Source organism: Vigna umbellata, chromosome 6, assembly GCF_029865625.1.
Source record: "Vigna umbellata cultivar VRB3 chromosome 6, Vumbellata_1.0, whole genome shotgun sequence".
NCBI classification, from domain to species: domain Eukaryota; kingdom Viridiplantae; phylum Streptophyta; class Magnoliopsida; order Fabales; family Fabaceae; genus Vigna; species Vigna umbellata.
In genome coordinates, this window is record NC_142170.1 from 10,543,357 (window position 1) to 10,564,236 (window position 20,880).

At 31.3% G+C, this 20,880-nt stretch overlaps 3 protein-coding genes across 4 annotated transcripts; 2 read left to right on the forward strand and 1 right to left on the reverse strand.

The window, feature by feature from the left end:
* Nucleotides 1–6,375: 6,375 nt before the first annotated feature.
* On the reverse strand, nucleotides 6,376–7,365 carry LOC124831018 (dehydration-responsive element-binding protein 1B-like). The gene has a single exon (XM_088093084.1). It carries the CDS (start codon nucleotides 7,332–7,334, stop codon nucleotides 6,624–6,626), a length of 711 nt encoding a protein of 236 aa, XP_087949210.1. The 5' UTR covers nucleotides 7,335–7,365; the 3' UTR covers nucleotides 6,376–6,623.
* Nucleotides 7,366–18,082: 10,717 nt separating this feature from the next.
* Nucleotides 18,083–19,040, forward strand: LOC124831010 (Stress responsive A/B Barrel Domain-containing protein). The gene is made up of 2 exons (XM_047304893.2): nucleotides 18,083–18,339; nucleotides 18,659–19,040. The coding sequence occupies exons 1-2, from the start codon at nucleotides 18,212–18,214 to the stop codon at nucleotides 18,855–18,857; spliced, it is 327 nt and encodes a 108-aa protein (XP_047160849.1). The 5' UTR covers nucleotides 18,083–18,211; the 3' UTR covers nucleotides 18,858–19,040.
* Nucleotides 19,041–19,177: 137 nt separating this feature from the next.
* Nucleotides 19,178–20,631, forward strand: LOC124831009 (uncharacterized). 2 transcript variants are annotated; one of them, XM_047304892.2, is made up of 2 exons: nucleotides 19,178–20,211; nucleotides 20,327–20,631. In XM_047304892.2, the coding sequence occupies exons 1-2, from the start codon at nucleotides 19,482–19,484 to the stop codon at nucleotides 20,431–20,433; spliced, it is 837 nt and encodes a 278-aa protein (XP_047160848.1). In that variant the 5' UTR covers nucleotides 19,178–19,481; the 3' UTR covers nucleotides 20,434–20,631. The 2 variants fall into 2 exon arrangements, 1 of the variants encoding a protein (XP_047160848.1); XR_015780106.1 differs by having other exon boundaries at nucleotides 20,069–20,241.
* The last annotated feature ends 249 nt before the right edge of the window (nucleotides 20,632–20,880 follow it).

Below are 20,880 nucleotides of genomic sequence, written 5' to 3' on the forward strand. Positions count from 1 at the left end.
CTTTTTGTGTCATTTTCACCAGCTATATCTCAAATAACATGAACAAAATACTTAAGATATGCGATCATAAAAAAGAGAGAAGAAAGCACATTTTTGCCTATGGAATAATACCAAAAAAATATTGTGGAATTAAAAGTAAATATGGAAATTGTTTTGAAATGGAAGATTCGTTGTCTTATTTGAACTTTCTTTTTTATTTTATTAGTGATTTTTCTTATTTAAAATTTCAACACGTGATTTTAGAGTAGTTTATGTTTTTCTTTCTGCATATTTCCTTGTTGTATCAATCAACATAGCCCGTTTGAATTATTACCAGATGGCCTATAGCATAGTTTGTTATCAGTATTTTAATATATATATATATATATATATATATATATATATATATATATATATATATATATATATATATATATATATATCCCTATTTTAATGAGGTACTTTAATATATCCATGTTAGAAAAAATATGAATGTGATTCAAATGTGCTTAATATTGGAAGTTAGAGTGTATTTGTATTATGATTTGAAATATTGTAAACGGGCATTAAAATAAAAATATTATTTAATAACTTTATGATTAAAAACAAAAAATATGATTAAAATATTAATATAATGAGTTGTAAAATTGATGCTTTGTTTTATCAGGTTATCAAATAATTATTATTCAAAATTTATCGCCCAGTGAGTCGTTTGGTCCAGGGTAACATTTAGACAGTATATACTTTAAAATTATTTTTGTAATAATGGTTCGAATATTTGTATCTATATATATATATATATATATATATATATATATATATATATATAAATAACGTTATTTTAATTTAAAAGATTATTATAAAAATAATATAACATTTTCTTCAATTTTATAAAACTTTAAATTAAGTATAATATAAATGTCAAATTTTAATAATCAAGTACAATTTACAATAATCAAATTTTTTTATTTTATTATAAAACCCAAACTCAATACAATAAATCAATAATCATATATAATATTGACTCATTTTATTTTTTTTTCCTTGAATTTTCTATTGCCATTAAAAAAACATTAACTATTAACCAATCTAATTTATATTGTTTTAATGATACCTATTGTTATATCATTATATATATTTAAAGTAATAAATATATTACCATTAACTTCACTAGTGAAAACACATGTCTTATGCGTACACGTGTGTTATTTTTTTTATAATAACAAAATTATTGTTATTATAAAGTTGAAGTTAAAGACAACATATTTTCATGTTAAAGACATTTTCTATTGACATATTTTCATGCTTCAACTTTATTTTCATACATTATAAAGGTTTGTGTGAGCTTGATGCTTAAGGTATAAAATCAAGTTAGAGATAATTATCAAATAAAATATTCAGTGATATGTACACTTACACTTCTTAACCTAAGATTCTATCATAGGGATGTGACTTTGTTTACCCAAATACGATAGTTGTTTTCATATAACAAATTACATTATATATTATATAATTCAAGTTGTGACTAATTTTATAGAGTGTCGAAAGAATTCTTATATAAAATAATTGTATTTGACTACATGAGTGTGAAAAGAACGTTCATACACTAGGGCAACAAAGGATAATGACTACGATTATTTTTTATGTTAAACTACATTTAAAGAACCATAATATATCAAACTGTAGTAAAAAAAAAAACCCTTTTGACTATGGTTCAAAATCGTAGCCTATTAGTCTATTATATAATAGGCTATGGTTAACAAAGTAACAATAACCTATATGCATCTAAATGGACTATGTATTTTTAAAAATGTAGTCTTTAGCACGTCAAACTAACCAATAAGCTAATGTTCCTATATATAATCGTAGCCTATAATGATTTTTAAAAAGAGATAAGCTACGGTTGTCTTTAAACTTGTAGTTTATTATTATTCTTAAAACAGTGTAAACAAGTACAAAAGAATAGGATACGATTTTTTTTAATAGTCGTAACTTATACTTCATATTATAAACTATGATTTTGGATGGAAACATAATCTATAGCTGACATATAGGCTATGATTATTACGAGAATAGTAGTTTATATCCCTTTTCTATAAGTAAACTACTTAGTTAAAATTATTGTACATTTTTACTATATATTTGACAAAAACATTCCTTCTACAAATTGTATAATTTTTTTTACTCTTCGTTCATATTAAAAAATGATGTGTGATGAATTAATCAAATATTGATATACCCATACTGTAACATCCCAAAATTATACAGTCAGCAACTATATAATAGAATATTAACATATATTAATATGATAAGGCAGTTTTACAATAACAGAGAACAAGTTCAAAATAATGGCCGAACGACCTTACATATACACGTAAACTACGAGCGCTACAAAATAATAAGAACGAACGGTTTACAAAAGAAATACCGAACGTTCAATATTCAAACGCAAACCAAAAGTAACGCTTGCTCTAAAGCGGCTCGCTATTAACTACACTAACTAAAATAACCGAACGCCTTTACTGTTCGGCCTTCACCTCAACCTCTACTAAGTTATCTTCAGCAATAACTTCCTCTTCAAGTGTTTGCTCCAGAGACGCATCTCCCTCTGCTCACATCCACACGGATGATCATTGCATTTGACAAGACGGATATACAAAAACAGACAACACAATGGAAATGCAAGGGTAAGCTTATTGAATTTAATTCAAGTCAAACATATATTTCACACTTATCAAATTCAGCAAGTAAATTCACAACATATACATTCAATTTATACATTAATTCCATCCAAATCCTGATACTAGACCGACCGTCCGGACTGTATGAATCCTGTGTAGCTAAGGCGTCCGTGCACCCAGGTGGGGTAACTGGAATGCTCATCAGTAGCCACCTGAGGTTAGTCTGTTCTGTCCAAGTTACAGTTATGGACTAGACCTCCTGCCATTCCCACGCATTACATACTCCTCTCTACTTGAGAACGAGCACTCACGGAATATCAGGATGAACCACCATCTAAGCTTACCACGTTCATACTTACAAATCTCAATATCCATTCAAGAGTCGTTCCACCCTGAAACGTTCGTTCAAAACCAACAATCATAATTTCATCTCTTACATCATTCGCACATCTTAATCTTTCATCTTATTCACACTTTCATTCTTAGTTTCACTTCCATAAAAGAACGAACGTCCAGTCCTCTTTGTAATAGAGGACGAACGTTAATACATTACCAAAAGAGGCTCGTTCACGAGTAGAATAAAACCAAGACAGGTTATTAGACGAACTCCATTATAACTTGACTCAGTTAGATGAACTGAATCTAGTACGATCTGGAAAATACTTAGAATGATTTAAGTTCAATAACTCTAGAATGAATCCAATGGATACATAATTCACAAACTTGTTTAGATAAATAAACCGAACACGAGATAATTCAGGAGACAAACCGCCAGTCAATGACCGAACGCGAAACTAGGAATTTAATGAAGTTTTGGACGAACGTCACTTAAGTATTGGACGAACGTTAATAGGACTATTGGACGAACGCTATTTAAATTTATGGACGAACGCTATTACCGCTCGTTGATAATTACAGAAGGAACGAACGTTCGGTATAGGACCGAGCGTTCTTTACCACATACACATTTGGACGAGCGTTCGGTATAAGACCGAGCGCTACTTAGGACGTACGCTTTGGGTCGAGACCCATAGCTAATTCAATACATTTGAAATAAGATTTTTCATAAGTTAAAATATTGAAGTTACATTTGGAACAATATGACTAAGTGTTTGAATATATTCTCAGGCTTCTCAAATTTCTCACAAACACTTAGGGTATTTACGTTTGGCCGAACGCACAAACGTAAGGTTAATATAAGAGGGCGTTCGTCCTACATGCGAATTCTTTCCAAATGAAAGGATTCAACTTTTTCAGAAAAGTTACAGAGAATACCGAACGGTCAAGGACCGTTCGATAACGAACGTGTGTTATCATACAATTCTCATTTTAAATTTCTCATTTACAATAAACTCATTTTCCAGTATAACTTTCATACATTTAATTAAGCATATCATAGCAAAAATCTATAATGTTCATGCATCATCTCATCACACAGCTCACATTTCAGTTTAATCCAACCATATAACTTTTCATCATTTCCATACAATCAATTCAATATCATATTCATACACCAAAATCCACTTATCATACATCATACTTCAAACATCACATAAACGCACATGCAGTACAGCACAATCACATGAATTAAATCTAATAAGCTTCCCTTACCCGGATTCAGTAGTGAACGCTCTAAAAGTGAGTTGTTTCTACTCGTCCAAAGGTGGCTTTCTATTCTCAATGTTCCTCTTAAACTCTTCAACTAAAATTAACAAAAAGAAAACGAAAGAACTGAGTTTACACCCATGCATGCAGCTGGATCAGGGTTTGTAGGAAATCCAGAAACGATCGTCCAAGGAAACTTACCAGAACTGGAAGTGGTTCGGTCCAAAATGAAGCTCACGTTGCAGTGGTCGTTCTCACGGTGCTGAAACGTGAACGGAGCAGAGAATGGTGAGTTGCAGAAGAGAGAAGGAGAATGGTTTTTAGAGAGAAGATGGAGAATTTGGGATTCAGAAATTCTGGGGAAGAAGATGAAGTGTGCAGAGAAATGGGAAGAGTTTTCCAGAATTCATTTTCTCTTCCCAAGCAGGACGTGCGTCCATTTCTCTGCTGCCACATGTCTTCCATTAACGTTTTAGAACGTTCCAAAAATGACATCTGGCCGTTGCATGCAGAGTGAGTGCGTGTGCGTCTTTAATGGCACTGAACACGTGTCATGTGCATTAATGGAAGCAGAGTGGTGATTCGGCAGTGAATTTAATGGACGTGACACATACGGATATGCACTATGAATATATCTCATTCAAGAATATATATTTTTAGTTCATTGAACATATCAATTTTAAGTATTAAATTACACAAAATTTTACAGTATTTTACATTGATCTTTAAGTTACATTAAACGACTATCAACCATAATAAAATATACTCAAAGATTAATATAAAATACAATTAACAAAAATGTATGAAATTTAAAAAATATATATTAAAATATATAAGCACTATAACAAACTATTAAAACGGTTATTCATCTTCTTAAATTATTCAATTAAATCAAAATTAAATACATATAAATTATTATTATTTTCTACTCTTATATTAATTTTAATATATATATATATATATATATATATATATATATATATATATATATATATATATATATATATATATAAATTTTTTATAAAAATGAGGTAGTACATGGTTTTCGTATTGAATTTCGAACGAAAAATTAAAGCTCACTCAATATAAACAATTTCAAACAAACTAAATTATGCATGTAATTAATCAAATATAAAAATAAATAAAAAATTCAACATATTAAGAATAAAAAAATATTAAACAACATATTAACAAGAACCTGGGAGTGTTTTGAACGTAGCTATAACTCAAAAAATCAGAACTGCAACAATGGGAGTGCTGCAACAATGTAAGCAACCCAGACTCTCCAAAACGCGTCATGGTGTCATTGCAACGTACCCGAACTTCAACGGTGACACTCCAGAAAGCGTCATTGTGCTAGAGTTACCTATTTGTATATATGACCAAAAACTATTTTATCAAGACCATCGCTAGACAAGCCCAATACACATGTCTACCCACAATAGAAGATATAAGATATAAAGAAAAATAAAAGAAAACAGGTATAAGTAATAAAATGTTTTATATATAAATATTTTGAACCTTTATATATAAATATAAATGCCAACATGAAATAATTAAAGATTAAATTTTATTGAATCTATTAGTATGATTATGCGATAAAATAGTATCGCTATTATTAATGATAAATATGCTTCTAGTTTGGATAGTTACATGTGAGGACTTAATCCAACCGGCCATGTCTTGCAGAGGACCACCTTGTTTTCTTGGTAAGTAATAACCACAAGCTCCCCCTCCTTAAAACCTTGTCTTTTTATGACTTTCAGTTTTTCTAAGTGCTTAAATCTTTTCATTTCTAAAATCGGTTTCAAAATTTAGCTATGGTATGCCAATTTCTACTAAACTTTTTTTATTTTAAAATATGAAAGAATTTGGAATAAAATTATTATTTCATCAGATGTCTCATGCATGTCGGAAAATTGAAAAGTGTTCATGCAACATAATCTAATTACCACATGAAAATTAGTTAAAAAATAAGTAAATTCTTAGATATATGTAATCACACATCCAAATATGTATTATTTACTTAATCACACTTAGATTGGCCAACTTGGTCTTACAATCAGCCTTGTTATCCATGATTTGCGTTTAGTTATTATTATTTGTGTTGTCATATCTTTGTCAACAACATTGCCTGCTATATTATGGTGGTGAAGAATCTGACATTTTTGAAAATTTGAGTTTCTTTGGAGCTGTCTGTCATTATTATTTCCACTCTTTTCTCTAATTGTAACGCAAACTAAATTTCTAACCAGCTAAACTCTTGGTAAACCAGAAATGCTCAACTTATACCTATTAAGCCTCTGAATAACGAGACAGAAATGTTACATGCTATCTAGAATCTGCAGTCTGATGTTGTTAATATGTCCAGAGAGTGAGGTCTGTTTCACAATCAACCTCGTCCCAATCAAATCTCTTCATAGAAGGTGGAGTAATGAGAAGACCCTCAGCCATGCTATCTAACAAACCTGGCATGTTATAAACTGCCTCTTCGTCGAAAAACACTGATTCGTTGGACTCCTCAACATTAGGCACTGTCTTGGCAAAATCAACAAAACCCTCCACCGAACAAGGGTTAGTTTCTATTTCAACCCTTGTAAAGGACGAAGAAGGGTTGGCCGGTAAAAAAACCTCGGAAACTTGTGCTGCAGCCGCTCTAATATCTGCAGCTGAAGATGAATTTGCAACTGGAAGAAGAGAAACCGAATCAGGGAAATTGAATGATGCAGAGGTGCCCTTAAGTGCTAGGGCAGCCACGTCATGTGCCCTAGCTGCCATTTCTGGTGCAGAGTATGTTCCGAGCCATATCCTTGATTTGGTGTTGGGTTCACGAACTTCACACACCCATCTGTTACCGTTTCTCTGACGAACTCCTCTATACACCGGATGCCGTGTTTCTCGAAACTTCTTTCTCCCAGCTTTCCTCTTGTGAGAACTCAACTCTGGTTTTTGTGAGGGGAAGGATGAATTATCCGATGGAGAATTCGGGTTGCAAAGTTGGCTTTGAGAAGAAGTGGATGATGGTGATGAAGAGAAAGAGTAGTCATCATTGTTCATGGTTACATCCATGGTGATGAAGAATGAAACAGTTGACGTGTGTTTAATATGGCAACTGTTGATGAACGATGAGTACGAGGTGAAAAGGAATAATGTTGTTATATATAGACCAAGAAGAGTAGTACAATTTCATGTCTTTTGAACCAAACATGTATAGAAATCGAGAAAGATAAGCTACAGAACTAGGTCGCAAGGAACACGTGCTACACATTTAACGAATCAAATTCCGTCACTTGGTTAATGGCAAAGATTGGAAGTTAACAGAAAAAAGACATAATTATTAATTTGTAGAATATATTGACCTTGAATTTTATTTAAGTCTAAAATTTGGTTTATTTTGGAAAGAATTTAAATGTTAATTGACATTTATATGACAGAACATTAGTTATAGTCTCGTATCCGACAATGATAGGGGAGTATGACACACGTTGCAACTTTTTATTCTTTAAAATAATTTGTTTTGAGACATAAAATTAAGTATAGTTTAGTAGAATAGTTTAAAATTTATTTTTCACTTGTTAAAATTTAAGAATGTAGAAGTTTCAAAATTTATCTTCTATATTATATGAGATTTCTCTTAAATGTCTTAACAGATTTCTGTTATTTTTATTTTACTTTATATATATATGCATACAACTGGATACTTTTTTTTTTCTTTTGGAAAAAAAGTTTATGCTTGAAGACAATTAAAGCAGAATTCGAAATCATTAAAGTTGTGTAAAGAAGCATTATGGAAATCTGACTCATGAAATGGTGGGAATGGTTCTGACTTCAAAGGAAAAAAAAGAAGTGGAACATGGAAATAGGAAAACTTTCACATTAAATTGGTGTTCGAAACACTTTTTTTTTTCTTACGAAATACTATGATGAATGTCAACGCCGCTGATGATTGTCAATGTTGAGAAATTTCGACAAATGAGTTTGACTTGTTATTTAACCATGGTGTCAACTCAATAAAACTTAATAATATAATTAAATTAATTTTTATCATATAATAATATAAATGAGTATGTGATTATGGAGAAATATGAAACACATAATGATTATAATAGCAATGGCAGTTAAACATGTTTTTTGCATGGAGATTATTCATGGAATAAAATCCCAATTTGATGAAAAAATAATGAATGATATTTCAAGAATGGAACCTTAAAGTCAACGACAGAAAATATTACATGAAAAGTGTGTTTTTTTTTTCATAAATAAAAATAGTTTTAAAAGAAAAAAGACACAATTTTCTTAAAATATATATATATATATATATATATATATATATATATATATATATATATATATATGTGTGTGTGTGTGTGTGTATAAATAAATAATTCAAACACTTCCAAATCAAAAACCAATTTCACGTTGGTGGTCCCGTTTTAGTTGTTAATAATATAACTCCACGTGTCCGTTTTAGTTGTTAATAATATAACTTCACGTGTGCCGTTGACCTGACCTTTTTAGTCATTGAAATTTGAATGTGTACGTCTTTGACATTTTATTAACGTCAACGTTGACTAAGTCAACTGTTTTCTCGTCAGTTATTATCACTAAAAATCGGTGATATTTTTTTTAAATAATGATTTTATCATTACATTTGTTTTCTTTAAGAGAATTTTTATTTATATTAATGAATTATGCATAAATAACACTTTCATGTGCACAATTTAGGAACCATTACCCTGCGTCCACAAACTGGAAGATACACTTTTGTTATAAAAGAAAATTTAAATTTTATTTATTTTATCAAAAAAAATTCCCAATTAGAATAATTAACATTTCTTTTTTAAATTGGAGAGGATATGTTAGATATCGGGATGGACGGTAACAATACAACCTAGTTGTTACTGGTCATGTTTTAAAACATTTCCTTCTTTTATTTATAAATTTTGTTACACAAATAGTTTTTTTTATTTCTGTAAAAAAATTAATTTTAAAATATAATTCCAACAAAATTACATATTAAAAAAATTAATATAAATAAAATTAAATTTAAGCAGGTTAAGTTAAAGTATATGTTCTTTTGTGTAAATTCCCATAAATGGGTATTTTAAAAATAGTGGTAGTCTAAAAATAGTTAGACTCGGTTATTTTAATATTAAATAAGTTTATTATAAATATTTTTGTCATAAACAAATTTTATTATTTTAAGACGTACCATCTATCTAGAAATCACTTTTCTAGAGTTCTCTACCTTCTCTCTAAGAGTTCTACACTAGTGCAGTAAGGAAAACCGACAACAGTTATTTTCGCCCATAGGCAGCGATTCCTAAACCGAGGTATATCCAGGCGAGACAAAAAGTGGTAGACTTTTTGCCTCGGATCTGAACCGAGTTAGTTTGTCCCCCTCTACTGCCTCAATTGGAACCTGAACCGAGGTAGTAGGGTCTTTCTTTTTTTTCTTCTTTCGCCACCTTTATGCCTCGGTTCTGATTTCAATTCCAGATTCTAATTTGAAACCCCCAAACTAAAAAAAATCAAGATTGCAAAGACAAAAGCCCAAAAATTAATTTGAAATGAAATCCCTGTCTCCCAATTCACAAACTCAGATAACAAAGTTGGAACCCCCAAATCAGATGAATAGCTGAAACCCTAACTCGCAAAAACAAGAACAGAAACCCCAAATTTGAAAATGAAAAACCTAATTCCCCAATTCTCAATTTCAGAAACCCTAAAATGCCAAATGAAAAAACGATTCACTCCGCTGCTGCCTTCCTCGCAACGCGCCACCGCCGCCTTCATCCGTCATTGCATCCCCATTCGCACCCAACTCACGTTCTTATACGAAACAGGCAACCCCTAAAACTCAAACGAAAACAGAGGAAGAAGAAGGAGAAGGAAACTTGCATCGCGAATCAGAATGATCAACGTCCTCGCGCAGTCGTCACCATCGAAGAAGTCGGAGTTTGAATCTTCGCGGAAGAGCTGCCGCTGTCGGATGCGACCTCGCCGCGCCTCGCCGCGTCTCTCCACGTCTTTGCTGACCACTCACCTCCATCACAGCACTCTCGCTGCTCGTGCTTGCGAGAAAGGAAGAAAAGAAAGGGAAGAAACTTCAGCTAGCGCGTTCAATCATTTGTTTTAATGACGAAAGAAACTTTCTTTAAAAACGTTTTTATATTAATTTTTTCTTTTTACTTTTTATATTCTTCTTTTTTTCATTCCTTTTCCTCTCTCACAAGAAGTTGTCATGAAAAAATATAGATAGAATTACTGTACTCCATTCTGTTTTTGTTCTCCTTCACCTTCATTCTCATTATTTACTACAGTATTTTTTTATTCAAGTAAATTAATTTGTATTTGAAACTCTAAGAAAAATAACAAAATTTATATAAAGATGTTATTTCAATATGAAAATGATCATGTAATTTTAGTTTAAATCAATTCAATTTTTTTATTGGTAAGTTTTTAAGACACCTAGAATATCTGAAGAGTTGAATTATATATTTGCATATTGTATGAGGAGACATATCTTTAAGAAAAACATTTATATGCAAAAATCATGTTTATTAAATTCAACGTGCTATTAGTAGATATTTTTTTTATAATTAAATATAAAAATGTTAAATATATGACCACAGTATTGAAGAAAATAAAATAGATATGAATTTTCCGTCCAAAACCTAAAGACACCTTATAAAATCCCCATAAAATATGTATCACATTTTATTTTTGGTTAAAAATGAATCAAAATGAAAGAGATAGATGGCAATGATGATGCACCCAAAAGCCATTTTCAGAAAATGACGTAAGCTGAACGAAGACACTTTACTTTACCACTTTTACGAAGCTCACTAAAATAAAATAATCATTTAATGATTTGAATTTCTAAACGGTAATAATTTTATTTAGAATAATTTGTAAAAAAGAAAATGTTTTTAACAATTTTTTTTACAATTTTTTACAACTCTTATATAATAACTTATAATTTGTCCGTTAATAAAATAATAAAATAATAAAATAATAAAATAATGACATATAATTTATTATAAAAAATTTATTAATTTTTTTTAATATCATATCCATTTGTTAATTAGGTTTCTTAGTCCTGTTGTTATCTTTGAATTTGTTGATATTTTTGTTGTAAGGTAACATATATTTTTTTCTGTTTTGTCTTAATTTTTTTTATCACTCAATGTTTTGTCTTTTATATTTTATTTCATATATTGCGATTATACAATGTTAATTTTAGTGGTTGAGTTTTCTTATATGTGAAATTATTATGATAATAAATTATCGTTATACATAAAACATAAAACGTAGTCTATATCGAAGTGAACAGTTTTTTTGTTTTTTTTTTTAAATTATTAATGAAGGATAGGATATTTTTCTTTTATTTTTTTAATATATAAACAATGCTCAAAACCTTTGAATTGTACAAGGCTAGATGACCTTGATTGAAAATAATAAAATGTCTTATTCAAAGGATCGCGATAGGTTAACAACTATAATTTGATAACAATTTAACAATGGTCACATATCAGCTTGGGTTGTAGGATTTTTTTTTTGCAGTCGCTATGGTGAAAAGAGAGACAAATTTACCTTTTTGAGATTTCGAAATTATTCCTCTATGCACCCTTCATTTTCAATTCAGATTTCATTTCTCTCTCCCTCTTCATTTCGGTTTTCTCTCTAACCTCCATCAAAACTTACTTTGCCCAACTCATTTGGAGCAAAGACCCCATGTGGGTGTTTCAGCAAGGTAACTCAAGTGCCTCAGCATTTGAAGCCAAGAGATGCTCCAATAATTGATTACATGGTGCTTGCAACCGATTACTAGTGGCTTAATAGGTACCCCAATTGGGAGAATGTGACCCTCCATGGTGATTTTTCTGTGCTTAAGGCTGCCTTTGTCCATTGTTTTCAATGGATGACTCCTGTTGGTCATGGTTGATGGTTACAAGTGCATCAAAACTCATCTTTGCCCAACCTATTATGGAGCAAAGACCCCATGTGAGTATTTCAGCAAGCTAGTTAAAGTCCCTCAACACTTGAAGCCGATACATGCCTTGGTAATCGATTACATGGTGTCTGTAATCGATTACCAGTGGCTTAATGGCTATTTGAACAAAAACTTGCAAGTCACTCCCCAATTGGGAGAACGTGACTCCCCATGGTGATTTTTCTGTGCTTTAGGCTGTCTTTGTCCATTTTTTTCAATGGATAACTCGTGTTGGTCATGGTTGATGGTTGAAAGTTTATAAAGAAATAAAATAAAATAGAATAAAATAAGAAACATGAAATAATAACTTGGAAGTAAACTCATTTAGGAAGCTTAAAAAAACGTGTTTTTGGGAAATTAACTGCATCTAGTACAGTGGTCTAAAAATTATGATTTAATATTCATTTGAAAGATCTTTAAGTCTAGATTCCAACAAAACAAGAATCAACTTATTTGGAGTTCGGTGGAGAAAGTTATCAGCAAAACAACCAACAAGGGTCAAACCTGACACGAATATATAAAACGTTAACTTTAAGAAATTAACTCTACCTACTCAGATGTCCAAAAATTACAAATTAATAGTCATTTGAAAGCTCTTTGAGTCTAGATTCCAACAAAAAAAGAATCAACTCATTTGGAGTTAGGTGGAGAAAGTTAAGAGCAAAACAATCAACAAAGGTCAGAGTTGACAGGAATATGTAAAACGTTAACTTTAAGGAATTAACTGTACCTACTCAGAAGTCCAAAAATTTCAAATTAGTAGTCGTTGGAAAGATGTTTGACTCTAGTTTCTAATAAAAAAAGAACCACATCATTTGGAGGTCTGTGGAAAAAGTTATGATTAAAATAGTGAGCAAAGGTCAAAGTTGACAGCACGTTATCTTATACGTATATTTTTCCCTCTTGTTCACATATCTATTACTTATTGAAATTTCCTTTTAAAATTTGTGCACAGTAACATGTTCATTGGTGCACTAAACACCACTCATGACCATTAAACTCACTCACCCATCTAAAATAACAAACATGAAACAGTAACTTGAAATTAAACTCATTTAGGAAGCTTAGAAAAATGTTGTTTTTGGGAAATTAATTGCACCTAGTACAATGGTCTAAAAATTATAAATTTGTAGTCATTTGAAAAACTCTTTGAATCTAGATTCCAACAAAACAAGAATCAATTCATTTGGAGTTCGGTGGAGAAAGTTAAGAGCAAAACAAGCAACAAAGATCAGAAAAACAGAGTTGGAGAGTGTTGTTCATCCAGCTGGGAAGTATAGTTGAAGTTTCTGTAGAAATGACCATTTTTTCTTTATTAATCGATTACAAGACCCCTGTAATTGATTATCAGGGCAGAAAATGGCCAGAAATGCTTATGTAGCTCATCTAACTTACATGAAAGCACTTAAATGACATTGTTTCTCAACAATTCAATGGCCTAACATGTTCATTGGTGCACTAATAACCACTCATGACCATTAAACTCACTCACTCATCTAAAATAACAAACATGAAACAATAACTTGAAATTAAACTCATTTAAGAAGCTTAAAAAACGTTATTTTTGGGAAATTAATTGCACCTAGTACAGTGGTCTAAAAATTATGAATTTGTAGTCATTTGAAAACTCTTTGAGTCTAGATTCCAACAAAATAAGAATCAACTCATTTGGAGTTCGGTGGAGAAAGTTAGGAGCAAAACAAGCAGTAATAAAGGTAGGAAAAACAGAGTTGGGGAGTGTGGGGAGTATAGTTGAAGGTTCTGCATAAATGACCATTTTTCCTCTGGTAATCGATTACAAGACCCTTGTAATCGATTACGAGGGCAGAAAATGGACATAAATGCTTATGGAGCTCATCTAACTTACATGAAAGCACCTAAATCACAATTTTTCTCAACAAGTGTAAATTGGTGAAGTAAACACCAACCATGATTAATAAACTCAATCATTCGTCACAAAAAGTGGAAAAACTCGCCAAAAACACAGAAAAACTATAAAAAAATTGAAATTGTATTAATCAAAATTGAAATTTTATTGATATAATATTTAATAAGTACATATTATCCATCATTTTTAATGTCTTTTTCTATACTAAGAAGGTTTAAAACTCTCATATAATCAAAATCTCTACACAACAACTCAACATCCTATAATAATTGTAAGTCTAGCAACACTTGTTCTCTTCACACGTTGTCGTTGTCTAGAATCCAGTCACTTACATATTTTTGTTTAAATCCAAGCAACTCCTCCTGAAATCAACACAATCAACTTAAAGATATTACCACAACACCGAAACCATCAACACATTCATAAAGTCTTTTAACAAATGTAGTGTTACTTACATTGGTGCTACCAATCTTGACATTGCGAAAAGCCGAAACCTTAAAGAAAGGACACACCTTTACTCCTTGATGGACATCAAGACAATGGGGAAGAGGCCGAATGTGCTTCGGTGGAGATGACAACAAGAAAAAGCTGCCAACAAAAAGAGGAAGAGACGAAGAAAAGGGAAAATATGCTTCGATGGAGAGGAAGAGCGAGACAGAGAAACAATTCGGTGAGATTCTGGTGAAGACACAGTGAGACCAATGGTGGAGAGAGAGACGACGAAGAGGAGGGAGTGAGACCATTGAGACCAATGGTGGAGAGATATGGGCAAGGGAGAGAGAGTGGGACCGCAAATGAAAATAAATGTTTGCTTCCTCAGATGAAACTGTTAAAAGGAGAAAACCAGTTTCTCTCTACCTTCCCAAAATACCCTCAACGTACATTTCATTTTGGAAAAGTAACATTAAAAATGAACCAATTTTCTTCTGCCACGTCGTGTTGTCAAAAAGTTGACAAATTTTGGTTGTTAAAGAAACTTTATCCATATTCAAAACCTATTTAATTTAATAAGATTGATATTTGTGTTTCCTTTGATACATAATTTCAACAAGACTTTACAAACAAAAAAAAATGTTTAATCAATATTGTAATAAGATAAAAACGTAGAACTAATCTTGTAAATATTAAAAAAAGTCAAACAACAGTTGAAAATGATTAAGAATTTTCAAAATGAAATGATATTAAGATAAATGAAATAACGGGTTATTTAATAAATTATGAGTAATTTGTTAAATAAAACAAAAATAATTATAAAAATAAGTGTGAGGAAAAGAATGGTTGAATATTTATATACTTGTTTTAGTATTCTGGGTCCGAGACTGCGGTTTCTCTCGCTTCCTGGTTCTGTCGATCCGATCTTCCATTTCTCAAAGCTCCTTTCACAGTACCGATCGGTTGTCCCCTGCAAGAAACACTCCGACGCTCAAGTCAGAATAGTTTTCCAGGAGATCGAGGTAAGATTATTCAAGAAAAATGTGTCTTTACCTGGACTTAAATCTTTTACTTATAGTCCCGAGTCATCATCGTAACAACCATTAACCACTAATTAATATCATATCAATGCCATATATTTTCTTTCCTATTGCTCATTATTTGGTCATTAAAACGATACGTTCTGTTTCTGGTAACATTAATTGATCTCTAACGATTAACAATGATTACCCAACTGCATCTTTCTGGGCCCCTCCGTCTTAGCCGACCGTCCCACATCTTTCTGGGCCCCTTCATCTTAACCGATGGTCCGACCTTATTTCCTCTAGGAGTTATCACCCAGGGTATACTACAATACTTATGTTATTTTCAACTCTAATTTAAAAAATCAAATATTATTCATCTTGATCAAAGAATATACTTGAGGAAATATGTTTATTTGTCTCTACTTATATTAACACTCAAGCATCACAGTTAAAAAACAATGTGATTATAATAAATTTCGTAATTTATAGACCTTTCATAATGCATACAATATATTTATAATTATACAAGGAAAGATTAATAACTATTTTTTGCTAACTAACTTCAATAATTTGATTTCACACATCTTTCACACATTTATCCTTCCACATCTAACTAGTACAAATATAATTTATAATATCATATTAAACAAGCAAATTATAATTGTACATCACAACTTTTAAATAATTTAAAATTAACTTTGATAAAGAGAAAAATACCTCATTTGTCATGTGGAGCTTCAAAGATGCATTGAGTATTTCATAAAATACAAAGAAGATAAAAAACTAAGAAAAATATTTTATTAAAAGTATAAGAACTTAGTTGTTTTATAATAAAAATATATGCTTGAATATAAAAGAAAGATATACAAGTAATAGAAAATCATCACAAAAATTGAAAGAAGATATCAAAGATATCTCTAACACCCTTGGGCATGGAGATTATAAAAGCTCAACTTAAAAGTAATATTTTTGAAAAGTAGTAAAATTAAGAGAATTTTGAGATCTTGAGAACTTTGAGATATTTGAGTATCTTAAGAAATTTAAGAATCTTGAGAAAATTGAGAACTTTAAAAAATGAAAATTTTGAAAACGAGAATCAAGAGTCTTGAGAACAAGAATTTTAATAAATAAAGAAATTGAAGAAATCAAGAAACTGGAAAAATTAGAGAAATTAGATGATTGATTCAAAATAAAACCAAATTGTTACAACGTTTTCATCCAGGAAGCATGGTCGTCTACGAAACCAAACTTGTTATTCATGATACCTTAAGATTATGTCTCCCTATACCCAATAGTCCCACAATTTCTAAAGTCAAAGTTTAACTACCCTTTCCTCTTTTAATATAGTCAAAATAAGATTAAAATATAAAAGAAAATTATAATTAATATACTTAGAGGTAGGTTCATGTTTCTTACAATTAAAAAAATATATGCGTCCATTCATTTTATATTAAAGATAATTGAATATTATCAATATTTCAAATATTGGTTCGATTGGTTTCATCACACCAGGATATAGTTTCGAGATAATTAACCTTAATAACTTTCATGTAAGACTTGGTCCAAATCATAAAAGAAAGTTAGAGAAAACAAAGCTAAAAATCATTATACCTAAACTTAAATGCTTACAACATATAAGTTAGAGCTAAATAATGTAAATCTAAACAAAAAAGCTAAATATTAAACACAAAATCATAATTTTTTAAAGTTGATTAATACTAACCATGACTTTGATACCATCAGAAATAGATTTTTAAACTTAACCATAATGTAAAGTAATGTTTGTACCTCTTGTATATTATAATTTATAATTTGACCTTATCTAGTCGATGTGGTACTTACAGTAAAGTTGTAATTTAATATAAGCTTGTTTTAAAGAATTTCACTCAATATATATTCTGTCATGCTAGACTTAATTAGCATCCAAATTTAAGATGAGAAACTGGACATTTTTCTGATCTTTGTATCTCTTTCTATCTGAGGTTTAATTTATATGAATTGATTAAGCTGATGAATAATTAAAAAAGAAATTTGTATAACAGTTTAAATTGTTGAGTATACATTTAAAACATAATTGTGTTCCTAAGACAGTGAAATTTGTAAAGGTGAAGCAGATAAACAGCAGATCCATCCAAGGGCAATAATTTACGTAGACGGTGCACATGCTAAGGACATGGAGAAAAGTTGAAGCTGTATCAGACCACTTTTCTGCACACATATAGCACAAAAGAAAAAGCTAGTGAAGAAAGAAAAGTTGTTCCATGTATAATCATGATGTTCTGTGATTCAAAATGAGGCCAATTATCACTCAAACATGTCTAGGCTGATGACACCAAGGACCCCATTCATGTGCCACGACAATGGAACCACACAATTTTTACTATGCCATGGAAAGAAGATGTGCATTGGTGGGTCTAAAGCTGAAAGTATCAGTACCTTTCCTTAGATTCAGCTGTGGATGCTGTCTCCTGTCACTTTTCTTTTTTCTTTTACAAATTTATCACTATAGCAATGAAAGTAGTCATGGGGTTCTGACAAACAGCAGATCAAGAACGTGAGCTAAATTCTGAATATATATTTGGCTTAAAGGAACAAGCTTTGTGGTATGCTAGCAATGGGGGAATTCAAACACTTTGTAATTGTTAAGTTCAAGGAAGGTGTGGCAGTCGATGAGCTCACCAAAGGGATGGAGAAGTTGGTCTCAGAGATTGATGCTGTCAAGTCCTTTGAATGGTATGTTTTCTCTTTTCTTACCTAGTACTTTCGAGAACTATATAAATACATTGAATATCTGATATATCTAGACGAGTTTACATGAATACAAATCTTATATTTTTATTACATAATGTTTTCATAAACTATCTTTTAGAGGTTTCTTTTTTCTTTCAGATGAATGTTCTTTCATACACACAAATCTGATAAGAACTGAATCTCTGATGCTTGAAAGAATCATATTATGGAGATTCTAAATTGACAAAATTCCATTTTGGTTTATTGTATTTGGCTCTGATACTGATATTCTCATGTGTTTGATTGCGTTTATGTTGAAAAGGGGAAGGGACATTGAAAGCTTAGATGTGCTGAGACAAGGTTTCACTCATGCCTTTTTAATGACATTCAACAAGAAAGAAGACTTCGCTGCATTTCAAAGCCATCCAAATCATGTGGAGTTCTCCACAACATTTTCAGCAGCAATTGAGAACATTGTGCTGCTGGATTTCCCATCTACTCTTGTCAAGGCCCCAGCATGATCCTCAACATAATATTCCACCAATAAAAAAACCCTCTTCAAATTTGTTTAGTGTATGTTTTTGCTTGTGTTTCTCTATCTGTAGTTCTGCCATGAGTTGTTGTTACTGCAATATCTCATGCGATTTGTAACCCGTAGTATTATGGATTATGAATTATAATGAACTATTTTGCCTTATAATTGATAGATAAACACTTCTAGGAGGTAGTATTTGGCATTTAACATAAGTAATGTTAGACTATCAGGTGTACCAGAACATACACAGACTATATTATCACCAGCTTTACCTAAAGAAGCATAAATAGAAAAAGCCAACTTTACATCTCAGAGAATGAGAATCAATGGTACGGAACATGCATAGCTTGATGCAAGTTAGTTGTTTTCCATGTCAAAAGGAATGGCAGATCACAAAAATATAAGCTCAATGATTCCCACAAAAAAGCAGTAAGACCTTTTTTCAGCTATTAACATGGAGCCAACTTGGAACTTGATTTCAAAAGCTGAAGATTCTCAATATTCCACTTTTATGCATTGTTATATAGTGTCATCCTCGGAGATAAAATACCCCACATGACTCACAATTTGATAACTGAAGCCTCTTGAGTTGCATTTATAGGGAAAAGAGATGAACATGAAGACATTCAACAAAGTTCAAATTCTCTATTATTTGTTCGTCTTCCATACCACACTATGTACTCCTATAGAACAGCATAATCATACCAACTACTGCAGTGATAGGAAAACTGAATCACATTTCTTGAATCCAAATTCTTCTATTATGTCCCTATTAAGCAACATCACCATATGCAGATCTCAGAATCTCTACTTGAGAACATCTATTGGACTTTTCCAAGTTTCTTCACTTGACTATAATGCTAGATTACTAACCATATCTCACCCTTGTTCTTCTTCTCTCCATTATATTTCTCCTCTGGCTGTTACTGCAGGCTTTCATTCTCCTCCAGAACCTAACTCACTCCTTCTTTTCAACTGTTCAAGCACAATAGATTCCATTCCACCATTTATCCGAAATGGCAAAGGCTTGCTACATAACTGTGGACATGCTGCTTCAACTTCTTCTAGGATTCAACAGCAAGAGAAGAATCCAAATTCATGTTTAGTTATTGAGGATCTTCAAAAGTTTAACAAGGACTTTCATCCTAAACATTTGAACTGCTCTCATTATAGCTGGATGCATAGAAGCTCCTCAAATGGCGAAGCTGAAGGGTATGTGTTGGGAACATGGATGTCCTTTGATGTGCCAAATCATGTGGAAGATCTTTGTAAAGAGCGTGAAAAGCCCTATGGCAACTGTGGTGTAGGGCTGAAGTGTTTATGTCACGCAAAAGAGTGCAGTGAGAGCCTTCATCTATGACACGCTCAAAGTCTTTCTTTTACTCTACTTCCATTCGTTTAATTAATTTTGCTTCCACCCAGAATGGCTTCGTGACTCTGATGATGTTTTTGCAGAAGACAAGATCATCTCAGAAAGTGGGTCCACGAAATCTGTTGGTAATAATGTTCTTTTCTCTTTCCTTTCTTTCATTGGTGTTGTTGCTTTCTTCAAGGATGTATAGGTAGCATTTTTTAAGGATGAAGATCTTCTTGATCAGCAAAACTTTGTTGCTATATATCTGTCAGAAATAACAGAGATTGAGATTTCAAGAGTAATACAATCAAAAACCTTCAATTTCTGGGTGTACTCTGTATAAGAATTTGTGAATCTCACTGTAAAGAAACAATACTATTTTTTCTTGCTACGTTTACCCAAGACTTAAAAGGACATATTTTTTGGATTGAATGTATATCATTAGGCCAAAAATTATAATTATCCATTTTACTAGAAATCAAATTCATGATCGTTTAGCTCTGATATTAATTATTGGATAAACGCTTATTATTAAACAAAAACTATAATTATTAATTAGAGTACAACTCTTTTTCTTAAGAGTTTAACCGTTCAAACATTATAATTTAATTGTGATTGGATTCACTTGGTTTTCGTCACAAGATAATTAATGTCA

Coding starts and splice junctions, on each gene's coding strand:
- LOC124831018 (XM_088093084.1), bottom strand. CDS start 7,334: ATGGATGTAACCATGAACAATGATGACTACTCTTTCTCTTCATCACCA.
- LOC124831010 (XM_047304893.2), top strand. CDS start 18,212: ATGCTAGCAATGGGGGAATTCAAACACTTTGTAATTGTTAAGTTCAAG. Junction 18,340..18,658: donor GCTGTCAAGTCCTTTGAATG/GTATGTTTTCTC, acceptor TATGTTGAAAAG/GGGAAGGGACATTGAAAGCT.
- LOC124831009 (XM_047304892.2), top strand. CDS start 19,482: ATGAACATGAAGACATTCAACAAAGTTCAAATTCTCTATTATTTGTTC. Junction 20,212..20,326: donor ATGTCACGCAAAAGAGTGCA/GTGAGAGCCTTC, acceptor ATGTTTTTGCAG/AAGACAAGATCATCTCAGAA.